The following is a 22,853-nucleotide window of genomic DNA, read 5'->3' on the forward strand; positions in this document are numbered from 1 at the left end:
GTCGCGGCTCCCGCACGTCCCGGTTGCGCGCTCGCCGGACCGGCCACTTCCCCTCCGCCCTGCCGCCCTGTTCCGGCCGGCGCCATCGCGGCCCTTGGCCGCCGGAGCTCGTGCCCGGCTCGTACCCGCTGCCCGCTAGCGCCGGCGCCCGTTAAGGCCCCCTGGCCCAATGACAATTGGGGCCCACGCCCCAGAAACGATTTAAAAAAAGGAGAGAAGAGAATTTAGAAAATAAATAAATAAATATATTAATTAATTAATCAGTTAATTAAATTAATTAACTTAATTAATTGTGTTTAGTAAACCTAATTAAATAACTAATATAGCTAATCTGTTAATTAATCTAATTAACTTGGTTAATTAGTTAACAGACAATTTAATTAATTCTGTTAATTCTAAAAATGATATAAAACTTTAAAAATTAATATAAAATAATCCGTAACTCGGATGAAAATACTTTGTACATGAAAGTTGCTCAGAACGACGAGGCGGATCCGGATACGCAGCTCGTTCGTCCGCCACACATCCCTAGCATAGCAAACACGTAACTTTCCCCTCCGGTTCATCTGTCCGAAAACGCGAATCACCGGGGATACTTTCCCGGATGTTTCCCCCTTTCGCCGGTACGACCTACTGCCGCGTTAGGGCACACCTAGCACCGCGTATTGCCAGGTTACGCTTTGTGATGCTTTGATTGCTCTGTTATTTATTGTGTTCCCCCTCCGTTACTTCTTTCCGGTAGACCCCGAGACTGCCGGCGACCCCAAGTTCGACTACGGAGCACCCGTCTCGCGCTCTACCGCGACACCCTCTCCCACCCCTTCCTTGCCCCCTCCTTTTGCCACCGCCCTTTCGCCACCGCCACCGCCACCGCCCCCCTTCTTCACTTAATTAATTTGTTTTTACTACATGTTTTCAGGACTGACATAATGGCGGACGATAGAGCTGACCCGATTATGGACAACTATGATCCGGACGGTGAAGCACATATGTTCGGCATCATAAACGGCGATATTCAATATGTGCCGACCGGAGAAGAAGAAGATGATATCTCTTCTTATCTGAACCTTGACGGTGAAGATGAAGGGCGCCGTCAGCAAGATGATGCCGAACAAACGTCGATAAACGACGATCTTCAAATGGAAGTAGCAACCACCTCCGGCGCCGAGGTATATATATACATTGAGCCTCTGGTGATACAAACTAACTGATTTGAATAAATATGTGTGTACTAACGCGCGCGACTCTTTCTTATTTTAGCCCTCGGCCGGATCGTCGAAACAATCGAGTACGTCGTCAAAGCGTGGCACAACCAAGACGATGAAACAAGGAGAAACATGCACCATCTGGTGGTCCAAATTACTGCACCGGAGCCTCTGGTGGTCGAAATTACTTCATCGGAGCCTCCTCGCTACCCCGTGGACGATATAAAGGAGATGAAAGAATGTCATCTGTATTATCCTATCGGGAACATGTCCATGAAGGTAGCCATCGGCAGTGCTTTACCATGTTTACCTGGAGCACTCCACCACAACAACCCCATTCAAGATGGCTATGCTCGTGTCACGGTGGAGGACATAGTCCAAGGGTTTGAGGACCTGGAGATTGACATTGCTACACCTGAAGGGGAGAAAAGACTTGGAGATGTCAAGCGCCATTTCATTCTATGGCAAAAGAAGTTTATCAAGTTTCCAGGCGAGGCGCCAAGGACAACAAGTCCACCCCCCTACGGGGGTGGTGGTGGCGGTGGCGGTGGTGGTGGTGGTGGTGGTGGTGGCGGTTCACCTACACCTCCGTCACGTCAGCCGACGCCGCCCCCCAGTCCACAACGTCCGGCGGGTGATCAGCCGCCGCCCCCCAGTCCTCGTCCGGCGGGTGATCAGACGCCGCCCCCCAATCCACCTCCGGCAAAGAAGCAGAAGCAGTCCTGGATTATTAACCCGGACCCTTATGTACCTAAGACCACAAAGGTACCGGAGCCATCACTGAAGCCTCTCCCCACAAGGCCTTGGGAACGTAGTGCCGAGGAAGTCGACGCGGCCGCGGCTGCTGATTTGGAGAAATGGAAGGCGGACTGCAAGAAGAAAACAGAGCCCGAGCCCAAGCCAGTATTTTCTGATGAGCAAAAGAAGTGGGCTAAGTCATTTTTGAGCACACCGTCCCAAGCCGCGAAGAATATGCCTAACGACTATGCACGTGAACTTCGCAGGCAGGCACTCATGTTCAAGGAGAACAAAGAGCGGGAGAAGGCCGAAAGTAAAAAAAGCGGGAAACAAGTTGCCCAGCTCGGGGAACAAAGTAAACAATCGATTGCCCCGCTTATAGTGGAAGCCTTCTGTCCTGATGCCCCCGAGATCATACAAGCTGCGGCAGCACAGGGATTGACTGTAACGAGTGCCAGAGAACAAGCGGCCAACTTAGGTATTACTCTTCGTGAACTGTTAGGCCTTGATGAGGCGCCAGTGAAGGAGGTAGTAATTACATATGTCAAGAATGGGCCTCTCGTCGAGCCTGCGGAGGAAAAGGATCTACCTCCACAAATGAAAGGTCTGCTGAAATGGTACAAGGGTTACATAAAAAATAAAAACGCCAAAGAATATATTTATGCGGAAGTTAGACATGAGCATCACTTCAAACATTACTATGTACAAATTGAACTGAGTGAATTGTTCCAGCTTTTCAGTCTGCGCGAGCTCGATAAATCTATCATCAGTTGCTACGTTCTGTAAGTGATTTATTAATTTCTACCCCATCTCGTTCATATTGCCTGCACTATATATATGTCCTAACTATATTGTTGTGTCCGCTATTATACATGCAGAATGAAGATTAAGGAATGCAGAGTAAGAAACATCCATGATGTTGGGTTCATTGACCCACACATCGTTAATGGACATGTGTTGGAGCGTCACCCCGCCGACGTGGAGGCAGACCTGTGGCAGTTTCTTACAAAGCAGGAACTCAAAAGTGATATTCTATTTCCTTACCATTTTGAGTGAGTGTTTCTGTCTTGAGCACATTCTCTTTTGTTTACTCCATGCATGGTATGTGGCCGGCTAATCGATGAGTTATGCATGACGTACTGTGCATGTATCGTGTCCGCAGGTTCCACTGGATTCTGCTAGTAATTAAAGTTAACACCTCAGAATGTCTCGTCCACGACTCTGTGAATATGGATCCAAAGCTTTGGGGCGGCATGAGAAGAATGCTGCAGAAGTAATTATTTTCATTCATTTGCGCTCTATATCGATCGGCCTATTTCGTTCATTTCCTAATATCAAGTAACTAATTAATAACTCTCTTGTTCATTTAATTTTCTTTGCCTCGTAGGGTTTGGAGACGGTTCGTAGATACAAAGGTCCGTGAATTCAAAAAAGAGCTAGAATTCAAAATGTTAAAGGCTAAGAATGCTGGGGATATTCAGCCACCGGAGACCAATCTATGTGGATACTATGTCTGTGAGATGATCCGGAGATACACCTCTGAGCGGGTTCCGAGTGATACCAATGCTAAGAGGAATAACCTCCGGTGGATGCTTAGTCCAGAAGCTCGCTTCCGACCACTTCAAGAGGAACTAGCTGGATGGTTCAGCAGGGAAGTCCTCCATCCTAAAGGAGAACACTATTACGAGGACGTAGAACTTTATATGCATTAAATCATGTATGGAAACTTGTTCAAAATTGTATATGGTCATCCGATGATATTGAATATATATTGTATATTCCTCTTGAATTCTTTTCGGTTCTAATTTCAAATTTATTTGAAATTGTACATTCATATGCATGTATGTAGTACCGTAGAATATATGAAACTCCTTCTAAATTAAAATAAAGCACAAAAGAAATAAAACAATACAAATTAAACAGAAAACAGGTTTAAGGGGGGAGGTTTAGGGGGGGGGCTAAAACCCTAAACCTGCGGCGGCCTTTAGTCGCGGTTGGCCAGAAGAACCGCGACTAAAGGTCCTCCGCCCCGACGGCCACCTGGCGCCCACGTGGACGGGCCTTTAGTCGCGGTTCTTAAGCAACCGCGACTAAAGGGGGGGGCCTTTAGTCGCGCCCGGTCGGTCGCGGTTGCGCAACCGCGACTAATGGCAGTTGCGAACCGCGACCAAAGGCCTTTTTTCCACCAGTGACCTGTCTGTGACTTCGGCCTCTTTTTTCGCGACGATCTCGCTGTTGGGCATCAAGGACCTCAGCGCCTTGCAGGAAAAGACAGTGAAGATCGGCAAGGAAGAGGTACATAGTGCTCTAATTTCTTTTGAGTCTGAACTTTTAGGTGGTGGTTTTGCTGAAGTTGATCGGCTGGTGATTTACCTTTTGTTTTGTGTGTGTTTGTGTATGTATGGATTTTTTTTAATGTAGGCACTAGAGATATTTGCTGCTTCCCTGAAGTCCAAGACCGTCCTGTCGGATGTCTTTCTGCCGAAGAAGAATGCTCACCACAAGAGAGAACATCCTGAGGGAGTCATTCATGTATGACTCGGTGCTTGCTGTTTTAGAATTCTAAATACCTTTTTCGATATCATATTTATGAGGAAGGAGATGTATTTGAGTGACTTGGTACTTGTTTAACTTACTACCATAAGTTAATAAGTTATTTATATAGTGAATTCCAAATTTTACTCCTTAAGTGTCAAGTTGGGATATTTCTTGGTCTATTTGAGGAGTATAAAAATTGTCCTAGTTTCTTCCATAGTTAAGCAAGTTAGTCTACTTTTATCCATTTTAAAGTTTTGCATCATTCTGTCAAGTGGGGCCCATTGTTAATTCGATATAGATAGATGAGTCAGCCCTCACATCGGTGAAGAATTCGTGCAAAATGCGTCTGACGTGATAAATGGGGCCCCAACTTGGGCCGAACCATGTCACCACACCCGATCCAGTCCCCTCTCCCTCGAGGCCTCTGACGCGAGGTAGGGATTAGGAAGTGGAGGTGGTGACAGCAGCCTGGTGGTGTGTTAGAGAAGTGGAGTCGCTCATAAATTATTTATGTCATATGAGGAGTCACGATTTTGCTTATGTTTGTTTTGGTGTCCTACAATACGATGTGACGCTAACATCACATTGTATTTCAACAGTAGTAACTCGAAATAATAGTTTCTTTTGAAGCAAATTTAGGAATATTAGTTCCAAGGAAATCTGGAGAAAGTTCGAAGATCACTAATGAGACAAGACAACACAGAACATCTCACATACGGTTTTCACTTTTCAGACCTCTTCCAGAATGCAGTTCTTCCATCAAATGGTTCATTAGGTTGCGTGGCCGGATTTACATTATTGAAGTAAGTAAAAATCCAAACGATTTGCCACACGAGAATCAGGAGATCACCAAACACTTCAACCATCAGTGGACGTATTACGTGTGGTACCTGCGTACACAAACCGCTTGAGGACACGCATCAGCTCGTTGGCCGCCTCGCCGAACGGCCGGAGGACAGAGAACCCGTGCTGTTCTCCGGCGAACCCGGCCACCTCCACGGCCTTCCCCATCTCCCTCAGCCTCGCGGCGTACCCCATCACGCGGTCGCGGAGCACGTCGCTCTCCGGCGCCACCACGAGCACCGGCGGGAGATCCACGGACGCAAGGCTGGGGCTCTCCGGGCCGAACGGGTTGGCCACCGGGTGATCCCTGCTCGCCCCCACCGGCAGCGACATGCGCCAGAACATGTCGAATCCCTCGACCGTCAGGGACACGTCCGCCGGGGGGTCGGCCTCCGTCGCCGTCCGCTCGGCGCCGCCGAAGAACGCAGAGATGAGGACGTACCCGGCGACGCGCACCGGGTGGACGTCTCGCTGCGCCGAGGCGGCCTGGACCGTGACGTGGTGGGCCAGGTTGGCGCCCGCCGATGCGCCGGAGATGAACGTCCGGCCAAAATCGGCCGTTTCGGCGAGCCAGGGGTCAGCGCCAACGCCGAGCTCGGCCTGGTCGCGCAGCCAGGAGAGGAAAGCCGCACCGTCCTCGATGGCCGCGGGGAGGCGGTGCTCGGGGGCGAGGCGGTACTGGACGGACAGCACGACCGCCGGGAGCTCGGCAGCGGCGCGGAGGCAGTAGGTGTGGAAGTGTGGCTGCGCGAAGGAGCCGAGGCAGTAGCCGCCGCCGTGGAAGTACACCAGCACCGGGAGCTTAGGGCCGCCGGCTTCCGTCACCGACGACGACGGCCTGTACACGCGGACGCTAAGGCCGCGCGGCGCGTGGTACTGGGCGTCCTTCCACTGCACGCCGGGGACGTCCGGCAACGGGTCCTCTGGCCAGAGCACGGCTTCGTCGCCGCGGACGACCGAGCCGTCGCTGAGGAGCTTGAGGACGCCCGGCAGGTCCTCCAAGACCTGCGGTGCTGCGGTGTCTTCCCCGGACATCGTGTGATGGGTCGGTGCCGTCGGACGCCCGGCAGGTTGTCGCGATTCCTGAGACAATGGGGCATCGGATTTATAGATATTATTAGTACTCACGAAGGTTCGTGTCGATCAGACAGCGCGCTCGCATTGGTGGCAGCTCTGGTCTTCTCCAGGTCAAGCGTGGCGCGCGATCGGAAGGTTCTTGCTTGTCTTTGCTGTTGACTAAATACGAAATCATGTCAAACGATACGTCATTCTCTTTTTTTACTTGGCAAAAATGCGGCTTTTTTAGGGGCATACGGCTTTTTATAGAGAGAAACAGAAGATCACTTTTTTTTTTTGAGAATGAAGATCACAATATACAGGCCGAACTTTTACCGGGACATTTGGCTGAATCAGCCAATTATTATTTTTTGCTCCCGCAAAACGAAAAACTTGGCCAACATCTGCAACCCGACCATCCCTGTAATCTCCCCTTTCCGATTTGCGGTAACTCCAGCACGACCCCACATCTGCACCGTCAAGTTTCAGACTATCCCCTGCGAATAAGGCCTTTCCTAACTGGTTGCGCGCGCAACCAATATCGGAGCCATCACTGCAGCGTGTGGATCTGCGTTAGCGCGGCCCACATGGCCCCACGCGGTTCTGGCTGTTCGTTTTTTCAAGCGCGATACGAACCGAATACATATCCTATCGTATCTAGCAGCCTAGCGCGGCCTACCTACGATCGCGGCCTAGGGCGTACTGGCCTACATCCCCGTCCACTACCCCGTGACCAGTCTGCCCATCCACACCCAGCCGGACTCAACTTAAAATTCGAATCCCATTAGGAGGACGCAGCTGCATCGACCGGCGGAACGACGCCCTCCCCATCGCCGCGCCTGGATCTCGCCCCTTTCTCACTACCTCGCCAATGAATCTCGGTGGGCAGTGGCGGAGACAGGGGGACCAGCAGGGGCCCTGGCCCCCCTGGCATTAGGAGTTTGCTGCTAATTCACTGATGAACAGTGCGTAATTAGCAATTTTTTATGCTTAAAGTCTGTTTTTTCTATGCTTTGGCCCTCCCCAACCTATTTTGGCTGCAATCGGCCCCCCTAATTCAAATTTCCTGGCTCCGCCACTGTCGGTGGGGAGTCGTTCACGGATCTCCTGATCAGGTTTATCCTCTCTCAAGATCCTCCTTTTCTTTCTTTGTTTCTCCGGCAACAAATCCTTAAATCTCCGTTTTGCCATGTCCGTGGGTAGAGCTTCTGTTCCCAGCCGGTCGCAACCGAGGGTGTCCCAGATCTGGCTGTGCAAGAGGAGGGGGAGGACGACGGCGAGTGCGGGCATGGAGGGAAATTTTCTGTTACCGATTCTCCTTCCTCAAGTTCTGCATCACAAGTTCATGAGGCCACGGAAGATTTAATCAATGTCCCGGATATTGACAACACTGACAATCCCAGAGAGCCCCCATCTCAATCGCAACGCACTCCAACTCCGTGGCCTCAAAGGTACTAGCTCAATCAATCCCCCGGCTGTGAATACAACTTTCAGTCAGCTAGTCCTATTTTCTCACTTTCTCAGTAAAGTAGTTGGCTTGATGAAGATTTGAGGATTCTGGTGAGCCCTAAATTAGAACAGTCAATGATGTGCTCAGTTTCTAGTTTTGGGATTAATGAACGTGGACATCTAGGCCTGTGTTGTACACGTAAAATAATTTGATGGAACCAACATTAGGGAAGCACTTGCAGTTCATTCTTTATCATGGGCATTGACATGAACAGGAGAATCTTTTTGGTCGTGTTCAGTTGATTGCTGTCAAAAGTTTGTTTATTTTGGAGCAGATTTTTGTTATTGAGGAGTAGTTGGTTGATGATACAAGACCTTCGCCATGATCAGCGATCATAAACATGTTTATCTGGGGTGCAGTATATGATCCAATTTTCGATTTGTGTCAAGGAATCATAAACTCGGCTATTGGTTACAGTATGTTTTATAGTCAGACTTTCCCACCTTTTTGCAGACATTATACGGTCAATATTGACTCAGGCATTGGCATGTGCATTAAGACAATTTCATGAGCAGAATACCTATTAATGCTACATGGTTAATTGTTTTGGAGCAATTGTTTGTTACATATGTGATATGTCCATGCATACAGTATTCAAAACACTGCAACTACTTCTGAATAAAAGTCAGAGTGATGAGCTCATTTTGACTATATTAGACAGATTTCTTTTCATTCCAATTGCGGTTAACATCTCAAGTATATGTAGGGTCCAACTTGGCAAGATACCCGACCATATTATGTGATATTGTTTTCATTATCCGGAAGAATAAGTGCTCTGGAGAAGGCCATATTTGGGTGGGCCGTGTGGGGCAGGCTCGCGCTGATCCACGTGTGAGGATGACCGCAACGATTCGTGCTGCACGGCACAACCAGTTAGGATTCGTCATATTTGGGTACAGTCACGCAATTCTGCTCAAGTATTCCTCATATTTAGGTGCCAGTTAATTTTTCGGACTAGACAAACATGTTAAAAGTTTAAAACATGCCTTGCTACCTGTTTACTTTGGCAGCCATACCTTTTAGTTCACCATTCATTCACGCTTTTGCACTTCTCTGAACCAGCTTGCCACGACGATGACCATGGCTCTCAAGGCCAGCAAAGATGTCTTGTGTTGTTAACAAAGCTGATTAGGCCAATTCACAATTCCTTGAACAGAGTTGTCTGATGTGAGAAATATCTCCCTGCAACATAAACAGAGTTGCTAACAAAACAAGGTAGCAAGGCGTGTTTATTTCAGCCTGATTAGGCTAATCCTGCGCCCAGTCCTTGGGGATCCATCTGTACCGTCTCATTGTACTTTATTTCAGCCACACGTGACCTGCCACTAGTCGGGCATGATGATAAACAGTGCAACAAAGGAGCTTTTTAGAAATTGTGTAAAGCTACTCGTTTTGACACGTTCAGTAGGTGTTTTTTGACAAATATATGTCGCAATTGACAAAAGAAAATCAGCAGATCAAGCTTTCTTACATATATGGAATACATGCTAGCTTCAGTTTTAACTGTCAATTGCACCTTAAAGCATAGTATGTGAATTAATTGCAGCTTTGAACATTTTGGATGCTCACTGTATAAAATGGAAAACAAGTGTACAACTTTGTACACATCAGTCAATAGCTTGCGAGTGTGATCATCAGTTAGCATTCTAGAACAGGAAATATTTATTTATGTTGATCAGATTTGTTTTATGCAGGTTATGTATGGGCAAGATACCCGACGTCCATACGCCGTCACCAGGAAAATTAAGTGCATTGGAGAAGGCATTAATAATTATTTTTGAAAGAAAGTCAGAGTTTGTGGTCAAGAGTTCAATTCTTTGGCTGAAGCTTACGACTTCTATAACCTAGTCAAAATTCTGTTCTATTTGCTGGGCAAAGGGTCACCTGGCAAATGGTTGTCCCTCTCGAGGAGATGCACAAAAAAACCAAGGATAGAACCAAAGTGTAGCAAGTGCTGACCTGGAGGGCACAAAAGGAATGCGTGCACACGGAGTATCTTCAGCGTGTTCCTCCAAAGCAAACCCGAGAATTTATTCGCGTCATAGATATTATCTCGTCTATATTTTGTATGGGTGTTATCTTATCATTTGAAAACTTGTGTCTTTTTTGGGGGGCATTTTGCATTGGGTATTACATGGTCAATAGACAAATTCTGTTTGTGTGGATTTTGTCGATGTTCAAAAATATCAGACAGTGAACATGGCAAGAATGGTGAAGGGTGGTGACTGATTAGGCTACAGACCTCCTTGCAGATCAATGGATTTCTCGTTTAAGGTCAAGTCATTACCGTAGTAGAATTTGTTGGTCACGCTTCTTTCATGGACTTTATTAACGCGTTGTCTGAACTTTAACATAAAAATACGAAGAACTTTATTAACTTGACCGAACATTGATCGAAAGAGTCAGAAGCTTTGACGGAAAGAAAAAAATCATGCAATGACAATTTTCTTAAAAACTTGTCTGGAAGTTGATGGAAACAGTCACGAATCCTTTTTACTGTCAATATCGAACAGATATTATTAGTGACCGAATAGCTTATAAACAGTATGTCCACACTTTGTTAGAAATATTATTTCTGACTGAATATACTAATCATAATACTGAATACCAAGAAGCACTTTCAAATTATATTCTATGTCCTTCACATCATAAGGGTGAAGAACTTTATCAATACACGCTGGAGTTCTGGATTTCTCTCTCTCTCTCTCTCTCTCTCTCCTATGTCTAGTTTGTTAACAGCTATAGACAAAATTTGAGCTGTCGACCGCACTCCCCACCCCCAAGGAAGGCTATCAAATACTATGGTGAGTCCTTCACAGCATGACCAGTCTTTTATGGCCTAGGTAGAAGGACTTTAGTGACACACGCCCGAGTTCGGATCTCAACAACAACTTTTGGAGGTCTTTCATGGCGTACGTAGAATAACTTCAATGAGAGACACCCAAGTCTTATAATCTCACAAATAAGAAATGAGACACACCGTTGATAGGAGAACTTTAGCAATACACACCTAATATGGACTTTCACGTACTATTACCAGTCTTTTATGGCATAGGTAGAAGAACTATAGTGGCACACACACACACCCAGTTTTTTGGATCTTTACAAATCGACATTCACATACCATGATCAGTCTTTTATGGCCTAGGTAGAAGGACTTTAGCAATACACATCTGAGATCAGGACTCTCCTCGTCCAATGTCGGTTTCGTTTTCGACTAGAGACAAGATATTATTTGAGTTCAAAATTGCACCCCCAATATGGACTTTCACATACTATGACCGGTCTTTTACGACATATGTAGAAGAATTTTAGTGTCACACACCGGATTTCGGATCTTTACATATTGATATTCACATACCATGACCAGTCCTTTATGGCCTAGGTACAAGAACTTTAGCAATACACGTCTGGGATCGGGACTCTCCTTCTCCGATGTTGATTCCTTTATCGACTAGAGGCAAGATATTATTTAAATTGCCAATCGCACCCCTATTATGCACTTTCACATACTATGATCGGTCTTTTATGGCATAGGCAGGAGAACTTTAGTGGCACACACAACCAATTTTCGGATCTTTACAAATTGGCATACACATATCATGATCGGTCTTTCATGGCCTAGGTAGAAGGACTTTAGTGATACACATCTGAGATCGGGACTCTCCTTGTCCAGTGTCGGTTTCGTTTTCAACTAGAGACAAGATATTATTTGAGTTGGCAACCGCATCCCTAATATGGACTTTCACATACTATGACCGATATTTTATGGCATAGGTAGAAGAACTTTACTGGCACACACCCAATTTATGGGATCTTTACAAATTGACATTCAAATATCATGACCGGTCTTTTATGGCCAAGGTGGAAGGACTTTAGCAATACACATATGAGACCGGGACTTCCTCGTCCAATGTCGGTTCTGTTTTCGACTAGAGACACTATATTATTCGAGTTGGCAATAGCACCCCTAATATGGACGTTCACATACTATGACCAGTCTTTTATGGCATATGTACAAGAACTTTAGTGGCACACACCTGATTTCGGATCTTTAAATATTGACATTCACATACAATGATCGGTCTTTTATGGCCTAGGTAGAAGGACTTTAGCAGTACACATATGAGACCGGGACTTCCTCGTCCCATGTCGGTTTCGTTTTTGACTAGAGGCATGTTATTATTTGTGTTGCAAGCCGCACCTCTAATCTGGACTTTCACATATCATGACCGGGCTTTTATGGCATAGGTAGAAGAATTTTAGTTGCACACACCCAATGTCAATAACGTCTTGACTAGAGATAGTAGTCATATGTCTTCGAATGCGGGCCTCTTGAACTCGACCATGAAGAACATTAATGTCATATGGATCGGTAAATTTTTCACTCGGGATCTTGGGATAAAACCCCTATAATTATTGTGATATTGTCATTACTAGACACTACATATCATATAACCGACGATGCTCACTTTATATCCTCCATTTTGGTCCTCTTATTGTCGACCGCGAAGAACTTTAAAGATAGTAGGCACTCGACCCGAATGTGGGCCTCTTTCGCTAAGTTTTTTTGTTCGGGGTCTTGGAAAAACAACCCTATAATTATTGTGATATTGTCACTGGTAGACACTAGATCGCATATAACCATCAATGTACACTATATATCCTCGGTCGCGGTCCTCTTCTGGTCGACCAGAAAGACATTTAGAGATAGTAGCTACGTACCCAAATGTGGGCCTCTTGCGCTCGACCGCGAAGAACTTTAATGGTCTTATTTGTTCGGTAAGTTTTTTCGTCTGGGTCTTGGGAAAACAACCCTATAATTATTGTGATATTTTCATCGGTAGACACTAGGTCGCATATGACCGTCAATGTGCACTTTATATTCTCGGTTGCAATCCTCTTATGGTCGAGCGTGAAGAACTTTGGAGATAGTAGCAAAATATATTCGAATAGAGGGCGCTTGGACTTCACCACGAAGCACTATTGTGATCTTGGAGATAGTAGCCATAATGTTATATAGACCCATAGGTTTTTTTGTTTGGGATCTTGGGAAAACAACAATACAACTATTGTGATATTGTTATTACTAGACACTATGTAGCATATAACCATCGATGAACACTTTATATCCTCCGTTTAGATCCTCTTATTGTCGACCGAGAAGAACTTTAAAGATAGTAGCCATATGTACCCGAATGTGGGCCTTTTTGACTCGACCAGGAAGAACTTAATTAATCTTATATTACTCGCTAAGTTTTTTTGTTCAGGGTCTAGGGAAAACAACCCTACAATTATTGTGATATTGTCACCATTAGACACTAGATCGCATATAACCATCGATGTACACTTTATGTCCACGGTTGCGGTCTTCTTCTGGTCGACCAGAAAGATCTATGTAGATAGTAGCTATGTACCTGAATGTGGGCCTCTTGCGCTCGACCGCGGAGAACTTTAATGGTCTTATTTGTTCGGTAAGTTTTTTCGTTTGGGTCTTGGGATAACAACCCTACAATTAATTATTGTGATATTTCCATCAGTAGACACTATGTCGCATATAACCGTCGATGCGCACTTTATATCCTCGGTTGCAATCCTCTTATGGTCAAGCGCGAGGAACTTTATATTCCTGATTGCAGACCTCTTGTCCTCGACCACGAATACCATTAGAGTTAGAAGCCATATTGTGAGCATTTCATATAACTTTTTCCACACTCATTTTGCCCTTGGCGAAGAGCTTTTCCCTATATGTTACTAGCCATATAGTGGGAATTTTATATAACAAGTTCTTGGCAACTTTCGTCGGGCACTTTGAATAGTGACTCGACAAAATGAGCACTCATATAACTTTTTGCACACTCATTTTATCTAACGATTCTGGCACTCATATGGTCTTTCACAAAGGACTTTTCCTTATAGTGTTGTTGTCCATCTAGAGGGTCTTTATATAATATTCTCTTAACAACTTCCATGGGGCTTTTCGGATACCAACCCTATATCACATATCACCGTCGGTGCACACTTTATATTCCTGATTGCAGGCCTCTTGCCCTTGACAACGAAGAACTTTAGAGATAGAAGCTATTTGGTGAGCACTTCATATAGTGGATATTTTACATAACTTACCACGAAGAACTTTAGAGTTAGAAGCTATTTGTGAGCACTTCATTATAGTGGATATTTTACATAGCCTATTCCTGACAACTTTCATGTGGCCTTCGAATAGACACTCGACAATTCATGGGGTATTACCATAGAAGATCACACTTAATAACATTATACCTTGTATACCATATCACCGTTCTTGCGCACTTTATATTGCAAATTGCGGGCCTCTTGTCCTCGACCACAAAGAACTTTAGAGTTAGAAGCCATATTGTGAGTACTTCATATAACCTTTTCTGACACTCATTTTGTATTTGATGAAGACCTTTTCCTTATAATGTTACTAGCTAGATAGTGGGCATTTTATATAACCAGTTCTTGGCAACTTCCACCGCGCACTTCGAGTACTGACTCGACAATTCGTGTGGTATTGCCTTATAAGACCATGTTTTATAACACTAGACCTTGTCTACCATATCACCGTTCTTGCGCACTTTATATTATTGGTTACAGTTCCCTTGCTCTTGACAAGGAAGAACTTTATATTAAATGGCCATATAATAAGCACTTTATCTATTGGATTCTAGCACTCATATTGTCTTAGCCGAAGTACTTTTCCTTATAGTGTCATTGTCCATATAGAAGACATTGTATATACCACTTTCATAGGGCTCTTCGAATAGTAACTCGACAATTCATGGGGTATTGCCTTATAAGACCACGTTTTATAACACTAGACCTTATCTACCATATCACCGTTCTTGAGCACTTTATATTATTGGGTGCAGTTCCCTTGGTCTCGACATGGAAGAACTTTAGATTTAATGGCCATATAATAAGCACTTTATCTAATGGATTCTAGCACTCATATCCTCTTAGCCGAAGTACTTTTCCTTATAGTGTTGTTGTCTATGTAGAATGCATTTTATATAACACTTTCTTGACAACTTCCATTTGGCTTTTCAGATACTAACCATATATCACATATCACTGTTGATGCGCACTTTATATTCCTGATTGCGGGCCTCTTGTCCTCTACCTCGAAGAACTTTAGAGTTATAAGCCATATATGTGAGCATTTCATATAACCTTTTCCGACAGTCATTTTTTATTTGGCGAAGAACGTTTCCCTATAATGTTACTAGCCATATAATGGGCATTTTATATAACCTGTTCTTGGCAACTTCCATCAGGCACTTCAAATAGTTATTGGTTGAATTTCCCTTGTTTTCGACAAGGAAGAAATTTAGATTTAATGGCCACATAATAAGTACTTTATCCAACGGATTATGGCACTCATATGGTCTTCGACGAAGGAATTTTGATGCACGTTAGTATTTTATGCATACATGTTCAAAAAAGACAACATTTGCAGCACACCAATCAGTATTTTATGATTGATAGAAATAATTCACCCTCTTATAAACTAAATATTGATGCACGTCAGTCAGTATTTATAGTCGTTGATTTTCAAACTTCTTTTTCCTTTTTTACTGCATGACATTTCTAGTCATGGCCCGGTACAATTGCTGTTGTTGCTAGCCGGACTCAGGACAAGTTGTAGATCACATGCATAAAAGAATAACAAAAATGCTTTTCATACGAAAAACTTACATACGGAGAGAGACAATAACCGTCCAGAAAAAAAAGAATAACCACCAGCGATTTGAATTACGTGTGTAAGATATTCATAAAAACAGCATGTAATAATAGCATCGCACAAGAATGCTAGTCATTATGAGAAGTACAATACTTTTAAGAAATGAACATGATATTTCTTTGAATTTACTTGGAGTAAAAAATCAACTCAACAAAACTTTGTTTCTTTAATCGTTGTGTAACATTTTACCAGAAGAGCTTTTCAGTAACATTTTTTAGAGCGAAAACGGTGTTCCATTGACTTTTTGAGTAACTTTGGCATTGCTATTGTTTACTGAAATTACATGAAGAACCTATAGCCATTAAATATATTAAATTCACATAACTTTTTTAGTAACATGATTTAACTTTGCAAAGAAAAAAGAGAGAACTTTTCATTACCTAGCTTGTTTCTACGGTGAGACAATATGAAGAACTATTTTTAGAAAAATTACTTGCCAAGACGAAGAACGTTCTGATCTGCATGAGCATACTTAATGCAAAAATTATGAAGTACTCCCTTCGTCCCATAATATAAAACATGTTTTTGACTCCGTGCAGTGTCAAAAAACGTCTTACATTATGAAACGAATGGAATACTTTTTTGTTCATGCTAATATCTGTCAGCGCAAACTTTTGCACTGACAATATAATAGCGGGATAATTAATTTTTGCAGCCATCAAATTATGCAGTGTGCTAGCCTACAGACGAAATAAAAAATGTCAGTAGGCTGAAACACTGGTACTCTCACTGGCCACAACCATCTGCTGCGTTGACTCCGAGAAAGGCGTGGCCTTCAAAATTTGAATCACCAAGGAGGGTGCAGACGTGCTGTAGAGGTAGCGCCAGTGCATAGGCAGGTGGCAGCGCGCACATGGACCAGAGAACTGTATGGCCGCCTCTCTGTAACGTCAGTATCTTTTCAACAGCACTTCATGCCGTAACCCCCAGAAAAAAATGAGTTTGATAGTACGATATAATCAGCGATCAGGCTAAACATTTGCACGTGATTAATTAAACACCAGCCAAAAAACCATGCGCAACAGATATTGTGTCTTCACGCATGGATGAGGCACATCGCTGTCCACACGGGGAATCAAAAGGGCATGGGTTAACAGTACTACTTGGCAGACGAATCTATAGGCCACTTGCCCACAAACGATGCGCTTGTTATAGTACATACATCAGAATATCACATGAACAGGAATACACCGCCTGGCTGGGACCATGGTGGAGTAGGTTGATAAAACTGCATCCTAGATGATCGGCAATAATTCGAGTTATTTTCGGACAAAGAATTTTGATCCAACAAGCCCGGTGCTCAAGTGATCGAACACGAAGGGCTTTACTGAAGGCACCGGACGTTATAGAACAATTTAGAGATGCACCACTTTAATATAGTAGAAGTTATTGGTGTTTCATTGCAAACTTTTTCTTTTGAAAATCTATGACTTGAATATTTATTTTTCTTTGCGCTTTGGGCCGATCTAAAATCCAGCACGCCATCTAAATTCCGCTGTGTATTCTGGACTGCCCGATAGTATTTTGTTTGGTGCCCGATAGTATTAACATGCGATGTGTGTGTACACTCGCATCTGGAATTAAGTTTATCCTGGTCCATTGCCCAAGGATTATAGGGAGCTTTGTTGAGAGTTGAAGCACGCGTGTACTCCCTCCGTAAAGAGAGTACATATTATGCGTTACCCGACATGCATGAGTTGTCAAGATACAAGCTTATCTAAGAATTTCGGGGCAGTAATACCATAATATATATAGTACTCCCTCCGTTTTTTTATAAGACATTTTGGACAGCTGACATTAAACCGTTGTGTGCATTGTCTGAATTGTCAAAACGTCTTATAAAAGCTAGCAGACGGAGTATGTTATATATGGTGCATTCTTAATTAGAACGCGATGAATTGACTTCGGCCGACCAGAACACTGTTGATTCTTCACACTCTGGTGCCGATCGGAATTCTCAGCAGATCCTATGAGAAAAGGCAAGCTTGTCAAGTACGGTCGATAGATGAAACATCAGATGGGAGCAAAGTCAGAATCAATTCTTGTACCTCAGCGATGCTGGTTAACTTGTCCTGATTGAGGAAAATGAATAACTGTATTGTCAAGAGGTCGAGTTACTGCACGCTAGTAGGGCCGGGAGACGGATCTAGCTTAGCGGTAAACGGAAGGGAAACGACACAGACGCGAGCGCGCGGCAGCAGAAGAACAAGTAAAGTCCTGTAGGCAGGGATGGCTAAAGTGCCGGTATGTGAAGTACGCAGGCAGTCGAACTGTGCGGTTCGGCGAGTTGTACTTTTCTTCCTTGGTTCGAAGAACTTTATACCGTCCATTAACAAAAGTTTGCCAAACTGCGCTAATAAAGGAAACTGTACGTAGTACAATCTGTTCGTCTCATCTTAAATAGCGTTGCCGGTTGTTCTTTGTGCACAAGATAATCTCTTAGGGATGCATCTCACCTGCAAGTGCAAGAGAGCATACGGAGGGAAGGGAGCCTGTGACAGGCATGGCATGGCATGCGTACGACCTATAGAGAGAAACGCATATAAAAAACCTACTAACCAAAGGAATCTATAGACCTGGTTCCCTCATGCGGTCACGTCGTACTGCATGCCTCGGCTCCTTCGCGCAGCCGCCCTTCCACACGTTCTGCCTCCGCGCCGCCGCCGAGCTCCCGGCCGTCGTGTTGTCCGTGCAGTACCGCCTCGCCCCCGAGCACCGCCTCCCCGCGGCCATCAACGACGGCGCAGCTTTCTTGTCCTGGCTGCGCGGCCAGGCCGAGCTTGGTGCCGGCGCCGACCCGTGGCTCGCCCGGACGTTCCTCTCCGGCGACTCGGCGGGTGCCAACCTGGCCCACCACGTCACGGTCCGCGCAGCGTCGGGGCAGATCGCGGTCAGCCCGGCGCGCGTCGTCGGGTACATCCTCCTCTCCGCGTTCTTCGCTGGGGCCGAGCGCACGGCGACGGAGGCCGACCTGCCGGCGGGCGTGTCCCTGACGACCGCGATGGCCGACCAGCTCTGGCGCATGTCGCTGCCGGTGGGGGCTAGCTTGGACCACCCGCTGGCCAACCCGTTCGGCCCGGAGAGCCCGAGCCTCGCGCCGGTGGAGCTCCCGCCGGCGCTCGTCGTGGCGCCGTTGAGCGACGTGCTCCGCGACCGCGTGCTGGGCTACGGGGCGAGGCTGAAGGACATGGGGAAGGCCGTCGAGGTTGTCCAGTTCGAGGGGGAGCAGCATGGCTTCTCCGTCCGCCAGCCGTTCGGCGAGGCGGCCGACGAGTTGCTGCGGGTGATCAAGCGGTTCGTCTACCGCGGCAACTGAGCGGTGATGTGTTGTGATTTGACTGATGCTTGCTTGTTGCATGAGCATGGAAATCCAGTTCTCAAAATATAAACGAGCAGAACCTGGGAATCTGGGATTGCCTCGCTTTTCTAGAAATGAATCTACTTTTGCAACTTTCATTTCTTGTTGGACGACGTTCAGTCGTATCAAGAACTACTTCAAATTTGTACAGTACAAAATTGTCAATTCTAACAAAACCCTCGCGTCGCTCAAACTTGACCACTCCTCCGTGTCGCTCCGGACCCCACCTCGGGCGACTCGGGTGGGCCACAACCCTAGCCGCCATGGCCGCAATCTACTTCCTCCCCTTCACACCGTCGGGCTAAGCCCGGGGGCCGACAGCGGTGGCGGGGGTCTCCCTCTCTCCCGCGGCGTGGGGGTGGTGCTGGGCTCCCTGGCATGAGGAGGCGCAACCGGTCGGGTCCTTGTGGCGCCGCGGCCAGCCCTTCCTCGGGCGGTGGTCATGGTTGCGATCGGCGGATGGCTCTGCGGCGACAAATCTAACCTTGTATTGACGGCGGCGACGTGGAGGGCCTGATGGATGGATCAGCTGCATTGTGGTCTGGTCTCCGGTCAGATCTGATCAAGCCGGTGCGGCCCGCTCCATGCGCAAGCAGAGATCGATGGCGGCCCCGTGCACACAAGGTTGGATGAAGGCTCCTCGAGCGGATCCGGGTGAGAGCGTGTCGGACGGTGTGTGTCCCAGTCCCCGCTAGCGGTTTTGGGGCCTCCGCTTTAGATGTTGGGCTTTGGTGTGTTGTCTGGGTGTGCGGCTCCGACAATCTGCATCACTTCATCAAATTGATATGAGTAGCGATATCAAAATTGTGTCTTCAGACTTATTGATGTATTACTTTTGTAATGTCTTGGTGAATGATTAATGATAAGATTGCATACAGACAGAGGCCCAGGATCATCCTTCTTTAAAAAAAACACTCATTGAAAATAAAGATATTCTTGATGCAAACAAAAAAAATTCTTATGGAACGAGTCAACCAAGAGACGCCAAAAGCATAATCGGAAGAATCTTGATTCATCGCCGCAGCTGCACAAAAAATAGATACCTTCCCATTGATTGATCACGACAGTACCACCAATGGCACTGGCACCCCGTTTGGGGCTGAACGTTGGGCAATCTTGGGAAGTTGAGTTGTAGGAAGCTGAATCTTGAGCAATCTTGGGAAATCCTTAGGGGAGGGGGGTGAGGGGGAAAAATCCTATGAGACCGGGTCTCATAAGCAGGGACGTGAGACCCATCCCGATTTATGCCACGCGGTGATGGTAATCTTAGAGCAGTAGACCCACTTAGCCTATCCCCGGTTCCAGTTTCCAATTCTAAACGTACGTATCCCATGTTGCCGCTGGGAAGGGGATGCTTTGTGATTTGTGAATGCCACGTGTCATCCATCAGAATAGGTCTCGCGTGAGACCTGGTCTCATAGAATTCTTTTCCTTGCCGCAGTATGTACGTATGTCATTGTTCTTCTAACTATTCAAACAAAGTTTGATTCGTATCTGCCTTTGAATTTTGCTATCGATAATCCTACACCAACGAAGAAGCTACAAAATTCTAATCTAACCTTCCTAAAATTTCTCCCTCACCGTCAGAAAAAATCCTATGAGACCCGGTTTCAGACTTGACAGCTTCGGCGTCGTAGCTAAATACGAATCAAACTTTGGTTGAATAGTTAGAAGGACAATGACGTTCACTGTCCACCAGAGTTCAAGTCTCAGACCTGACATTAATACTCGTATTTAGCTAGATTTATTCCAGACTTTTCGATGATGTGCGTTCACTGTGGGGGACGTTCCGTCAACTATGAAAAAGACATATGTGACGACTTAGGGGTTGTTTGGATTGTGACTATCTTTGCCATATATTGCCACATAATTTTTTCCACATTTGCCTTAGTTGAGTTGCTCAAATTATTAGCCACACTTTGGCTTGCCTAAGGGAATTTTGCCATATTTTTTGTGTCTATGACATGTGGGGTTCACTGCTCATAAAAAAATCCTTGCCTTAGGTGTGGCTAGAACCAAACACCTACCTAACTTAGTCAAACTTGCCTAAGGTTAGGTGTGGCAAAGTATGACAAGATGTGGCTGGCAACCAAACAGCCTCTTAGTCAATCTCAAGATAATGTGTTGGCTTAGTCTCTCGGTACTCATAGAGTAGAGTGCATGAGTGCATTCATAGGGATAAGTATATGTATGTATGTGTATGTATGATCGTGAAAAAAAAGTCAGGGCAAGTGGGAGAGGACGCGTACTGGTCAAAGAGTACATATTGATGCACAATTCAACTTTTTCGTTTCGGAAATACTAACGCCCACATGTGTGGCAGTTTTGCAACTAGCCCACACGTGTGGATCATCGTCCAGTACAGTTTGCACGAATCTTGACACATTGAGGCAGAATTTGTATGCCACGTAGGATGGGCTTGGTGTGTGGGCGTTGAAGAATTTGCCCACACGCCCGCACCACGCTGTTTGCCAGCTACGCTGTGTGGGTGAATTAGTTTCTGCCCACACAACCACCACATAGTCCATGCGCGTGTGGGTGAACTGCTTTTCGTCCACATGACACTCCAACATTGTGGATGGCAATTGCAGTTACATGAACGTGGCAACTAGGTAAACACACACATGGTAACTGTGATTCTTTACTAGACGGTAACTGTAGTTGCGCGTACGTGGCAACTAGATACACACATATGGCATCTGTGATTAATCATACATGGCAACTATGGTTGGACCACGTGTGGCAACTAGGTAAACACGCATAGCAACTATCGTTTGACCATATGTGGGAAGTAGTTAATCACACACGGCAACTACGATTTGATTACACGCGACAACTACCATAAATTAGACATAGCAACTATAGTTAACCAAAACAGATAGAGTTGCCATGCTTTTACAACTACACTTGCCATTTTGGATAACTACATCTGTCAACCAAGATGGCAACTAAATCTTCATCTCGCGGGTATCTAACGTAGCTGCGCTAGGATATGTGGGCATTTTTATTTCGTGCCACACACGCGGGATGAGATGAGTAGTACTTCACTGGTGGAAAAAAGGCCTTTGGTCGCGGTTCGCAACTGCCATTAGTCGCGGTTGCGCAACCGCGACCGACCGGGCGCGACTAAAGGCCCCCCACCTTTAGTCGCGGTTGCTTAAGAACCGCGACTAAAGGCCCGTCCACGTGGGCGCCAGGTGGCCGTCGGGGCGGAGGACCTTTAGTCGCGGTTCTTCTGGCCAACCGCGACTAAAGGCCGCCGCAGGTTTAGGGTTTTAGCCCCCCCCCTAAACCTCCCCCCTTAAACCTGTTTTCTGTTTAATTTGTATTGTTTTATTTCTTTTGTGCTTTATTTTAATTTTGAAGGAGTTTCATATATTCTACGGTACTACATACATGCATATGAATGTACAATTTCAAATAAATTTGAAATTAGAACCGAAAAGAATTCAAGAGGAATATACAATATATATTCAATATCATCGGATGACCATATACAATTTTGAACAAGTTTCCATACATGATTTAATGCATATAAAGTTCTACGTCCTCGTAATAGTGTTCTCCTTTAGGATGGAGGACTTCCCTGCTGAACCATCCAGCTAGTTCCTCTTGAAGTGGTCGGAAGCGAGCTTCTGGACTAAGCATCCACCGGAGGTTATTCCTCTTAGCATTGGTATCACTCGGAACCCGCTCAGAGGTGTATCTCCGAATCATCTCACAGACATAGTATCCACATAGATTGGTCTCCGGTGGCTGAATATCCCCAGCATTCTTAGCCTTTAACATTTTGAATTCTAGCTCTTTTTTGAATTCACCGACCTTTGTATCTACGAACCG

General features: G+C 45.5%; 3 protein-coding genes across 4 annotated transcripts; 2 read left to right on the plus strand and 1 right to left on the minus strand.

The window, feature by feature from the left end:
* Positions 1-5,087: 5,087 nt before the first annotated feature.
* Positions 5,088-6,495, minus strand: LOC123060553 (probable carboxylesterase 15). The gene has a single exon (XM_044483316.1). The coding sequence runs from the start codon at positions 6,357-6,359 to the stop codon at positions 5,340-5,342; it is 1,020 nt and encodes a 339-aa protein (XP_044339251.1). The 5' UTR covers positions 6,360-6,495; the 3' UTR covers positions 5,088-5,339.
* A 576-nt stretch (positions 6,496-7,071) lies between these two features.
* Positions 7,072-10,169, plus strand: LOC123060554 (uncharacterized). 2 transcript variants are annotated; one of them, XR_006428025.1, is made up of 5 exons: positions 7,072-7,495; positions 7,584-7,831; positions 8,597-8,783; positions 8,953-9,105; positions 9,585-10,169. XR_006428025.1 is itself a non-coding variant. In XM_044483319.1 (3 exons), the coding sequence occupies exons 1-3, from the start codon at positions 7,750-7,752 to the stop codon at positions 9,736-9,738; spliced, it is 423 nt and encodes a 140-aa protein (XP_044339254.1). In that variant the 5' UTR covers positions 7,502-7,749; the 3' UTR covers positions 9,739-10,169. The 2 variants fall into 2 exon arrangements, 1 of the variants encoding a protein (XP_044339254.1); XM_044483319.1 differs by lacking the exons at positions 7,072-7,495; positions 8,953-9,105 and having other exon boundaries at positions 7,502-7,831.
* Positions 10,170-18,045: 7,876 nt separating this feature from the next.
* Positions 18,046-19,153, plus strand: LOC123058070 (probable carboxylesterase 15). Its single transcript, XM_044480900.1, has one exon. It carries the CDS (start codon positions 18,243-18,245, stop codon positions 18,969-18,971), a length of 729 nt encoding a protein of 242 aa, XP_044336835.1. The 5' UTR covers positions 18,046-18,242; the 3' UTR covers positions 18,972-19,153.
* The last annotated feature ends 3,700 nt before the right edge of the window (positions 19,154-22,853 follow it).

Source organism: Triticum aestivum, chromosome 3A (genome assembly GCF_018294505.1).
Source record: "Triticum aestivum cultivar Chinese Spring chromosome 3A, IWGSC CS RefSeq v2.1, whole genome shotgun sequence".
Taxonomy (NCBI): domain Eukaryota; kingdom Viridiplantae; phylum Streptophyta; class Magnoliopsida; order Poales; family Poaceae; genus Triticum; species Triticum aestivum.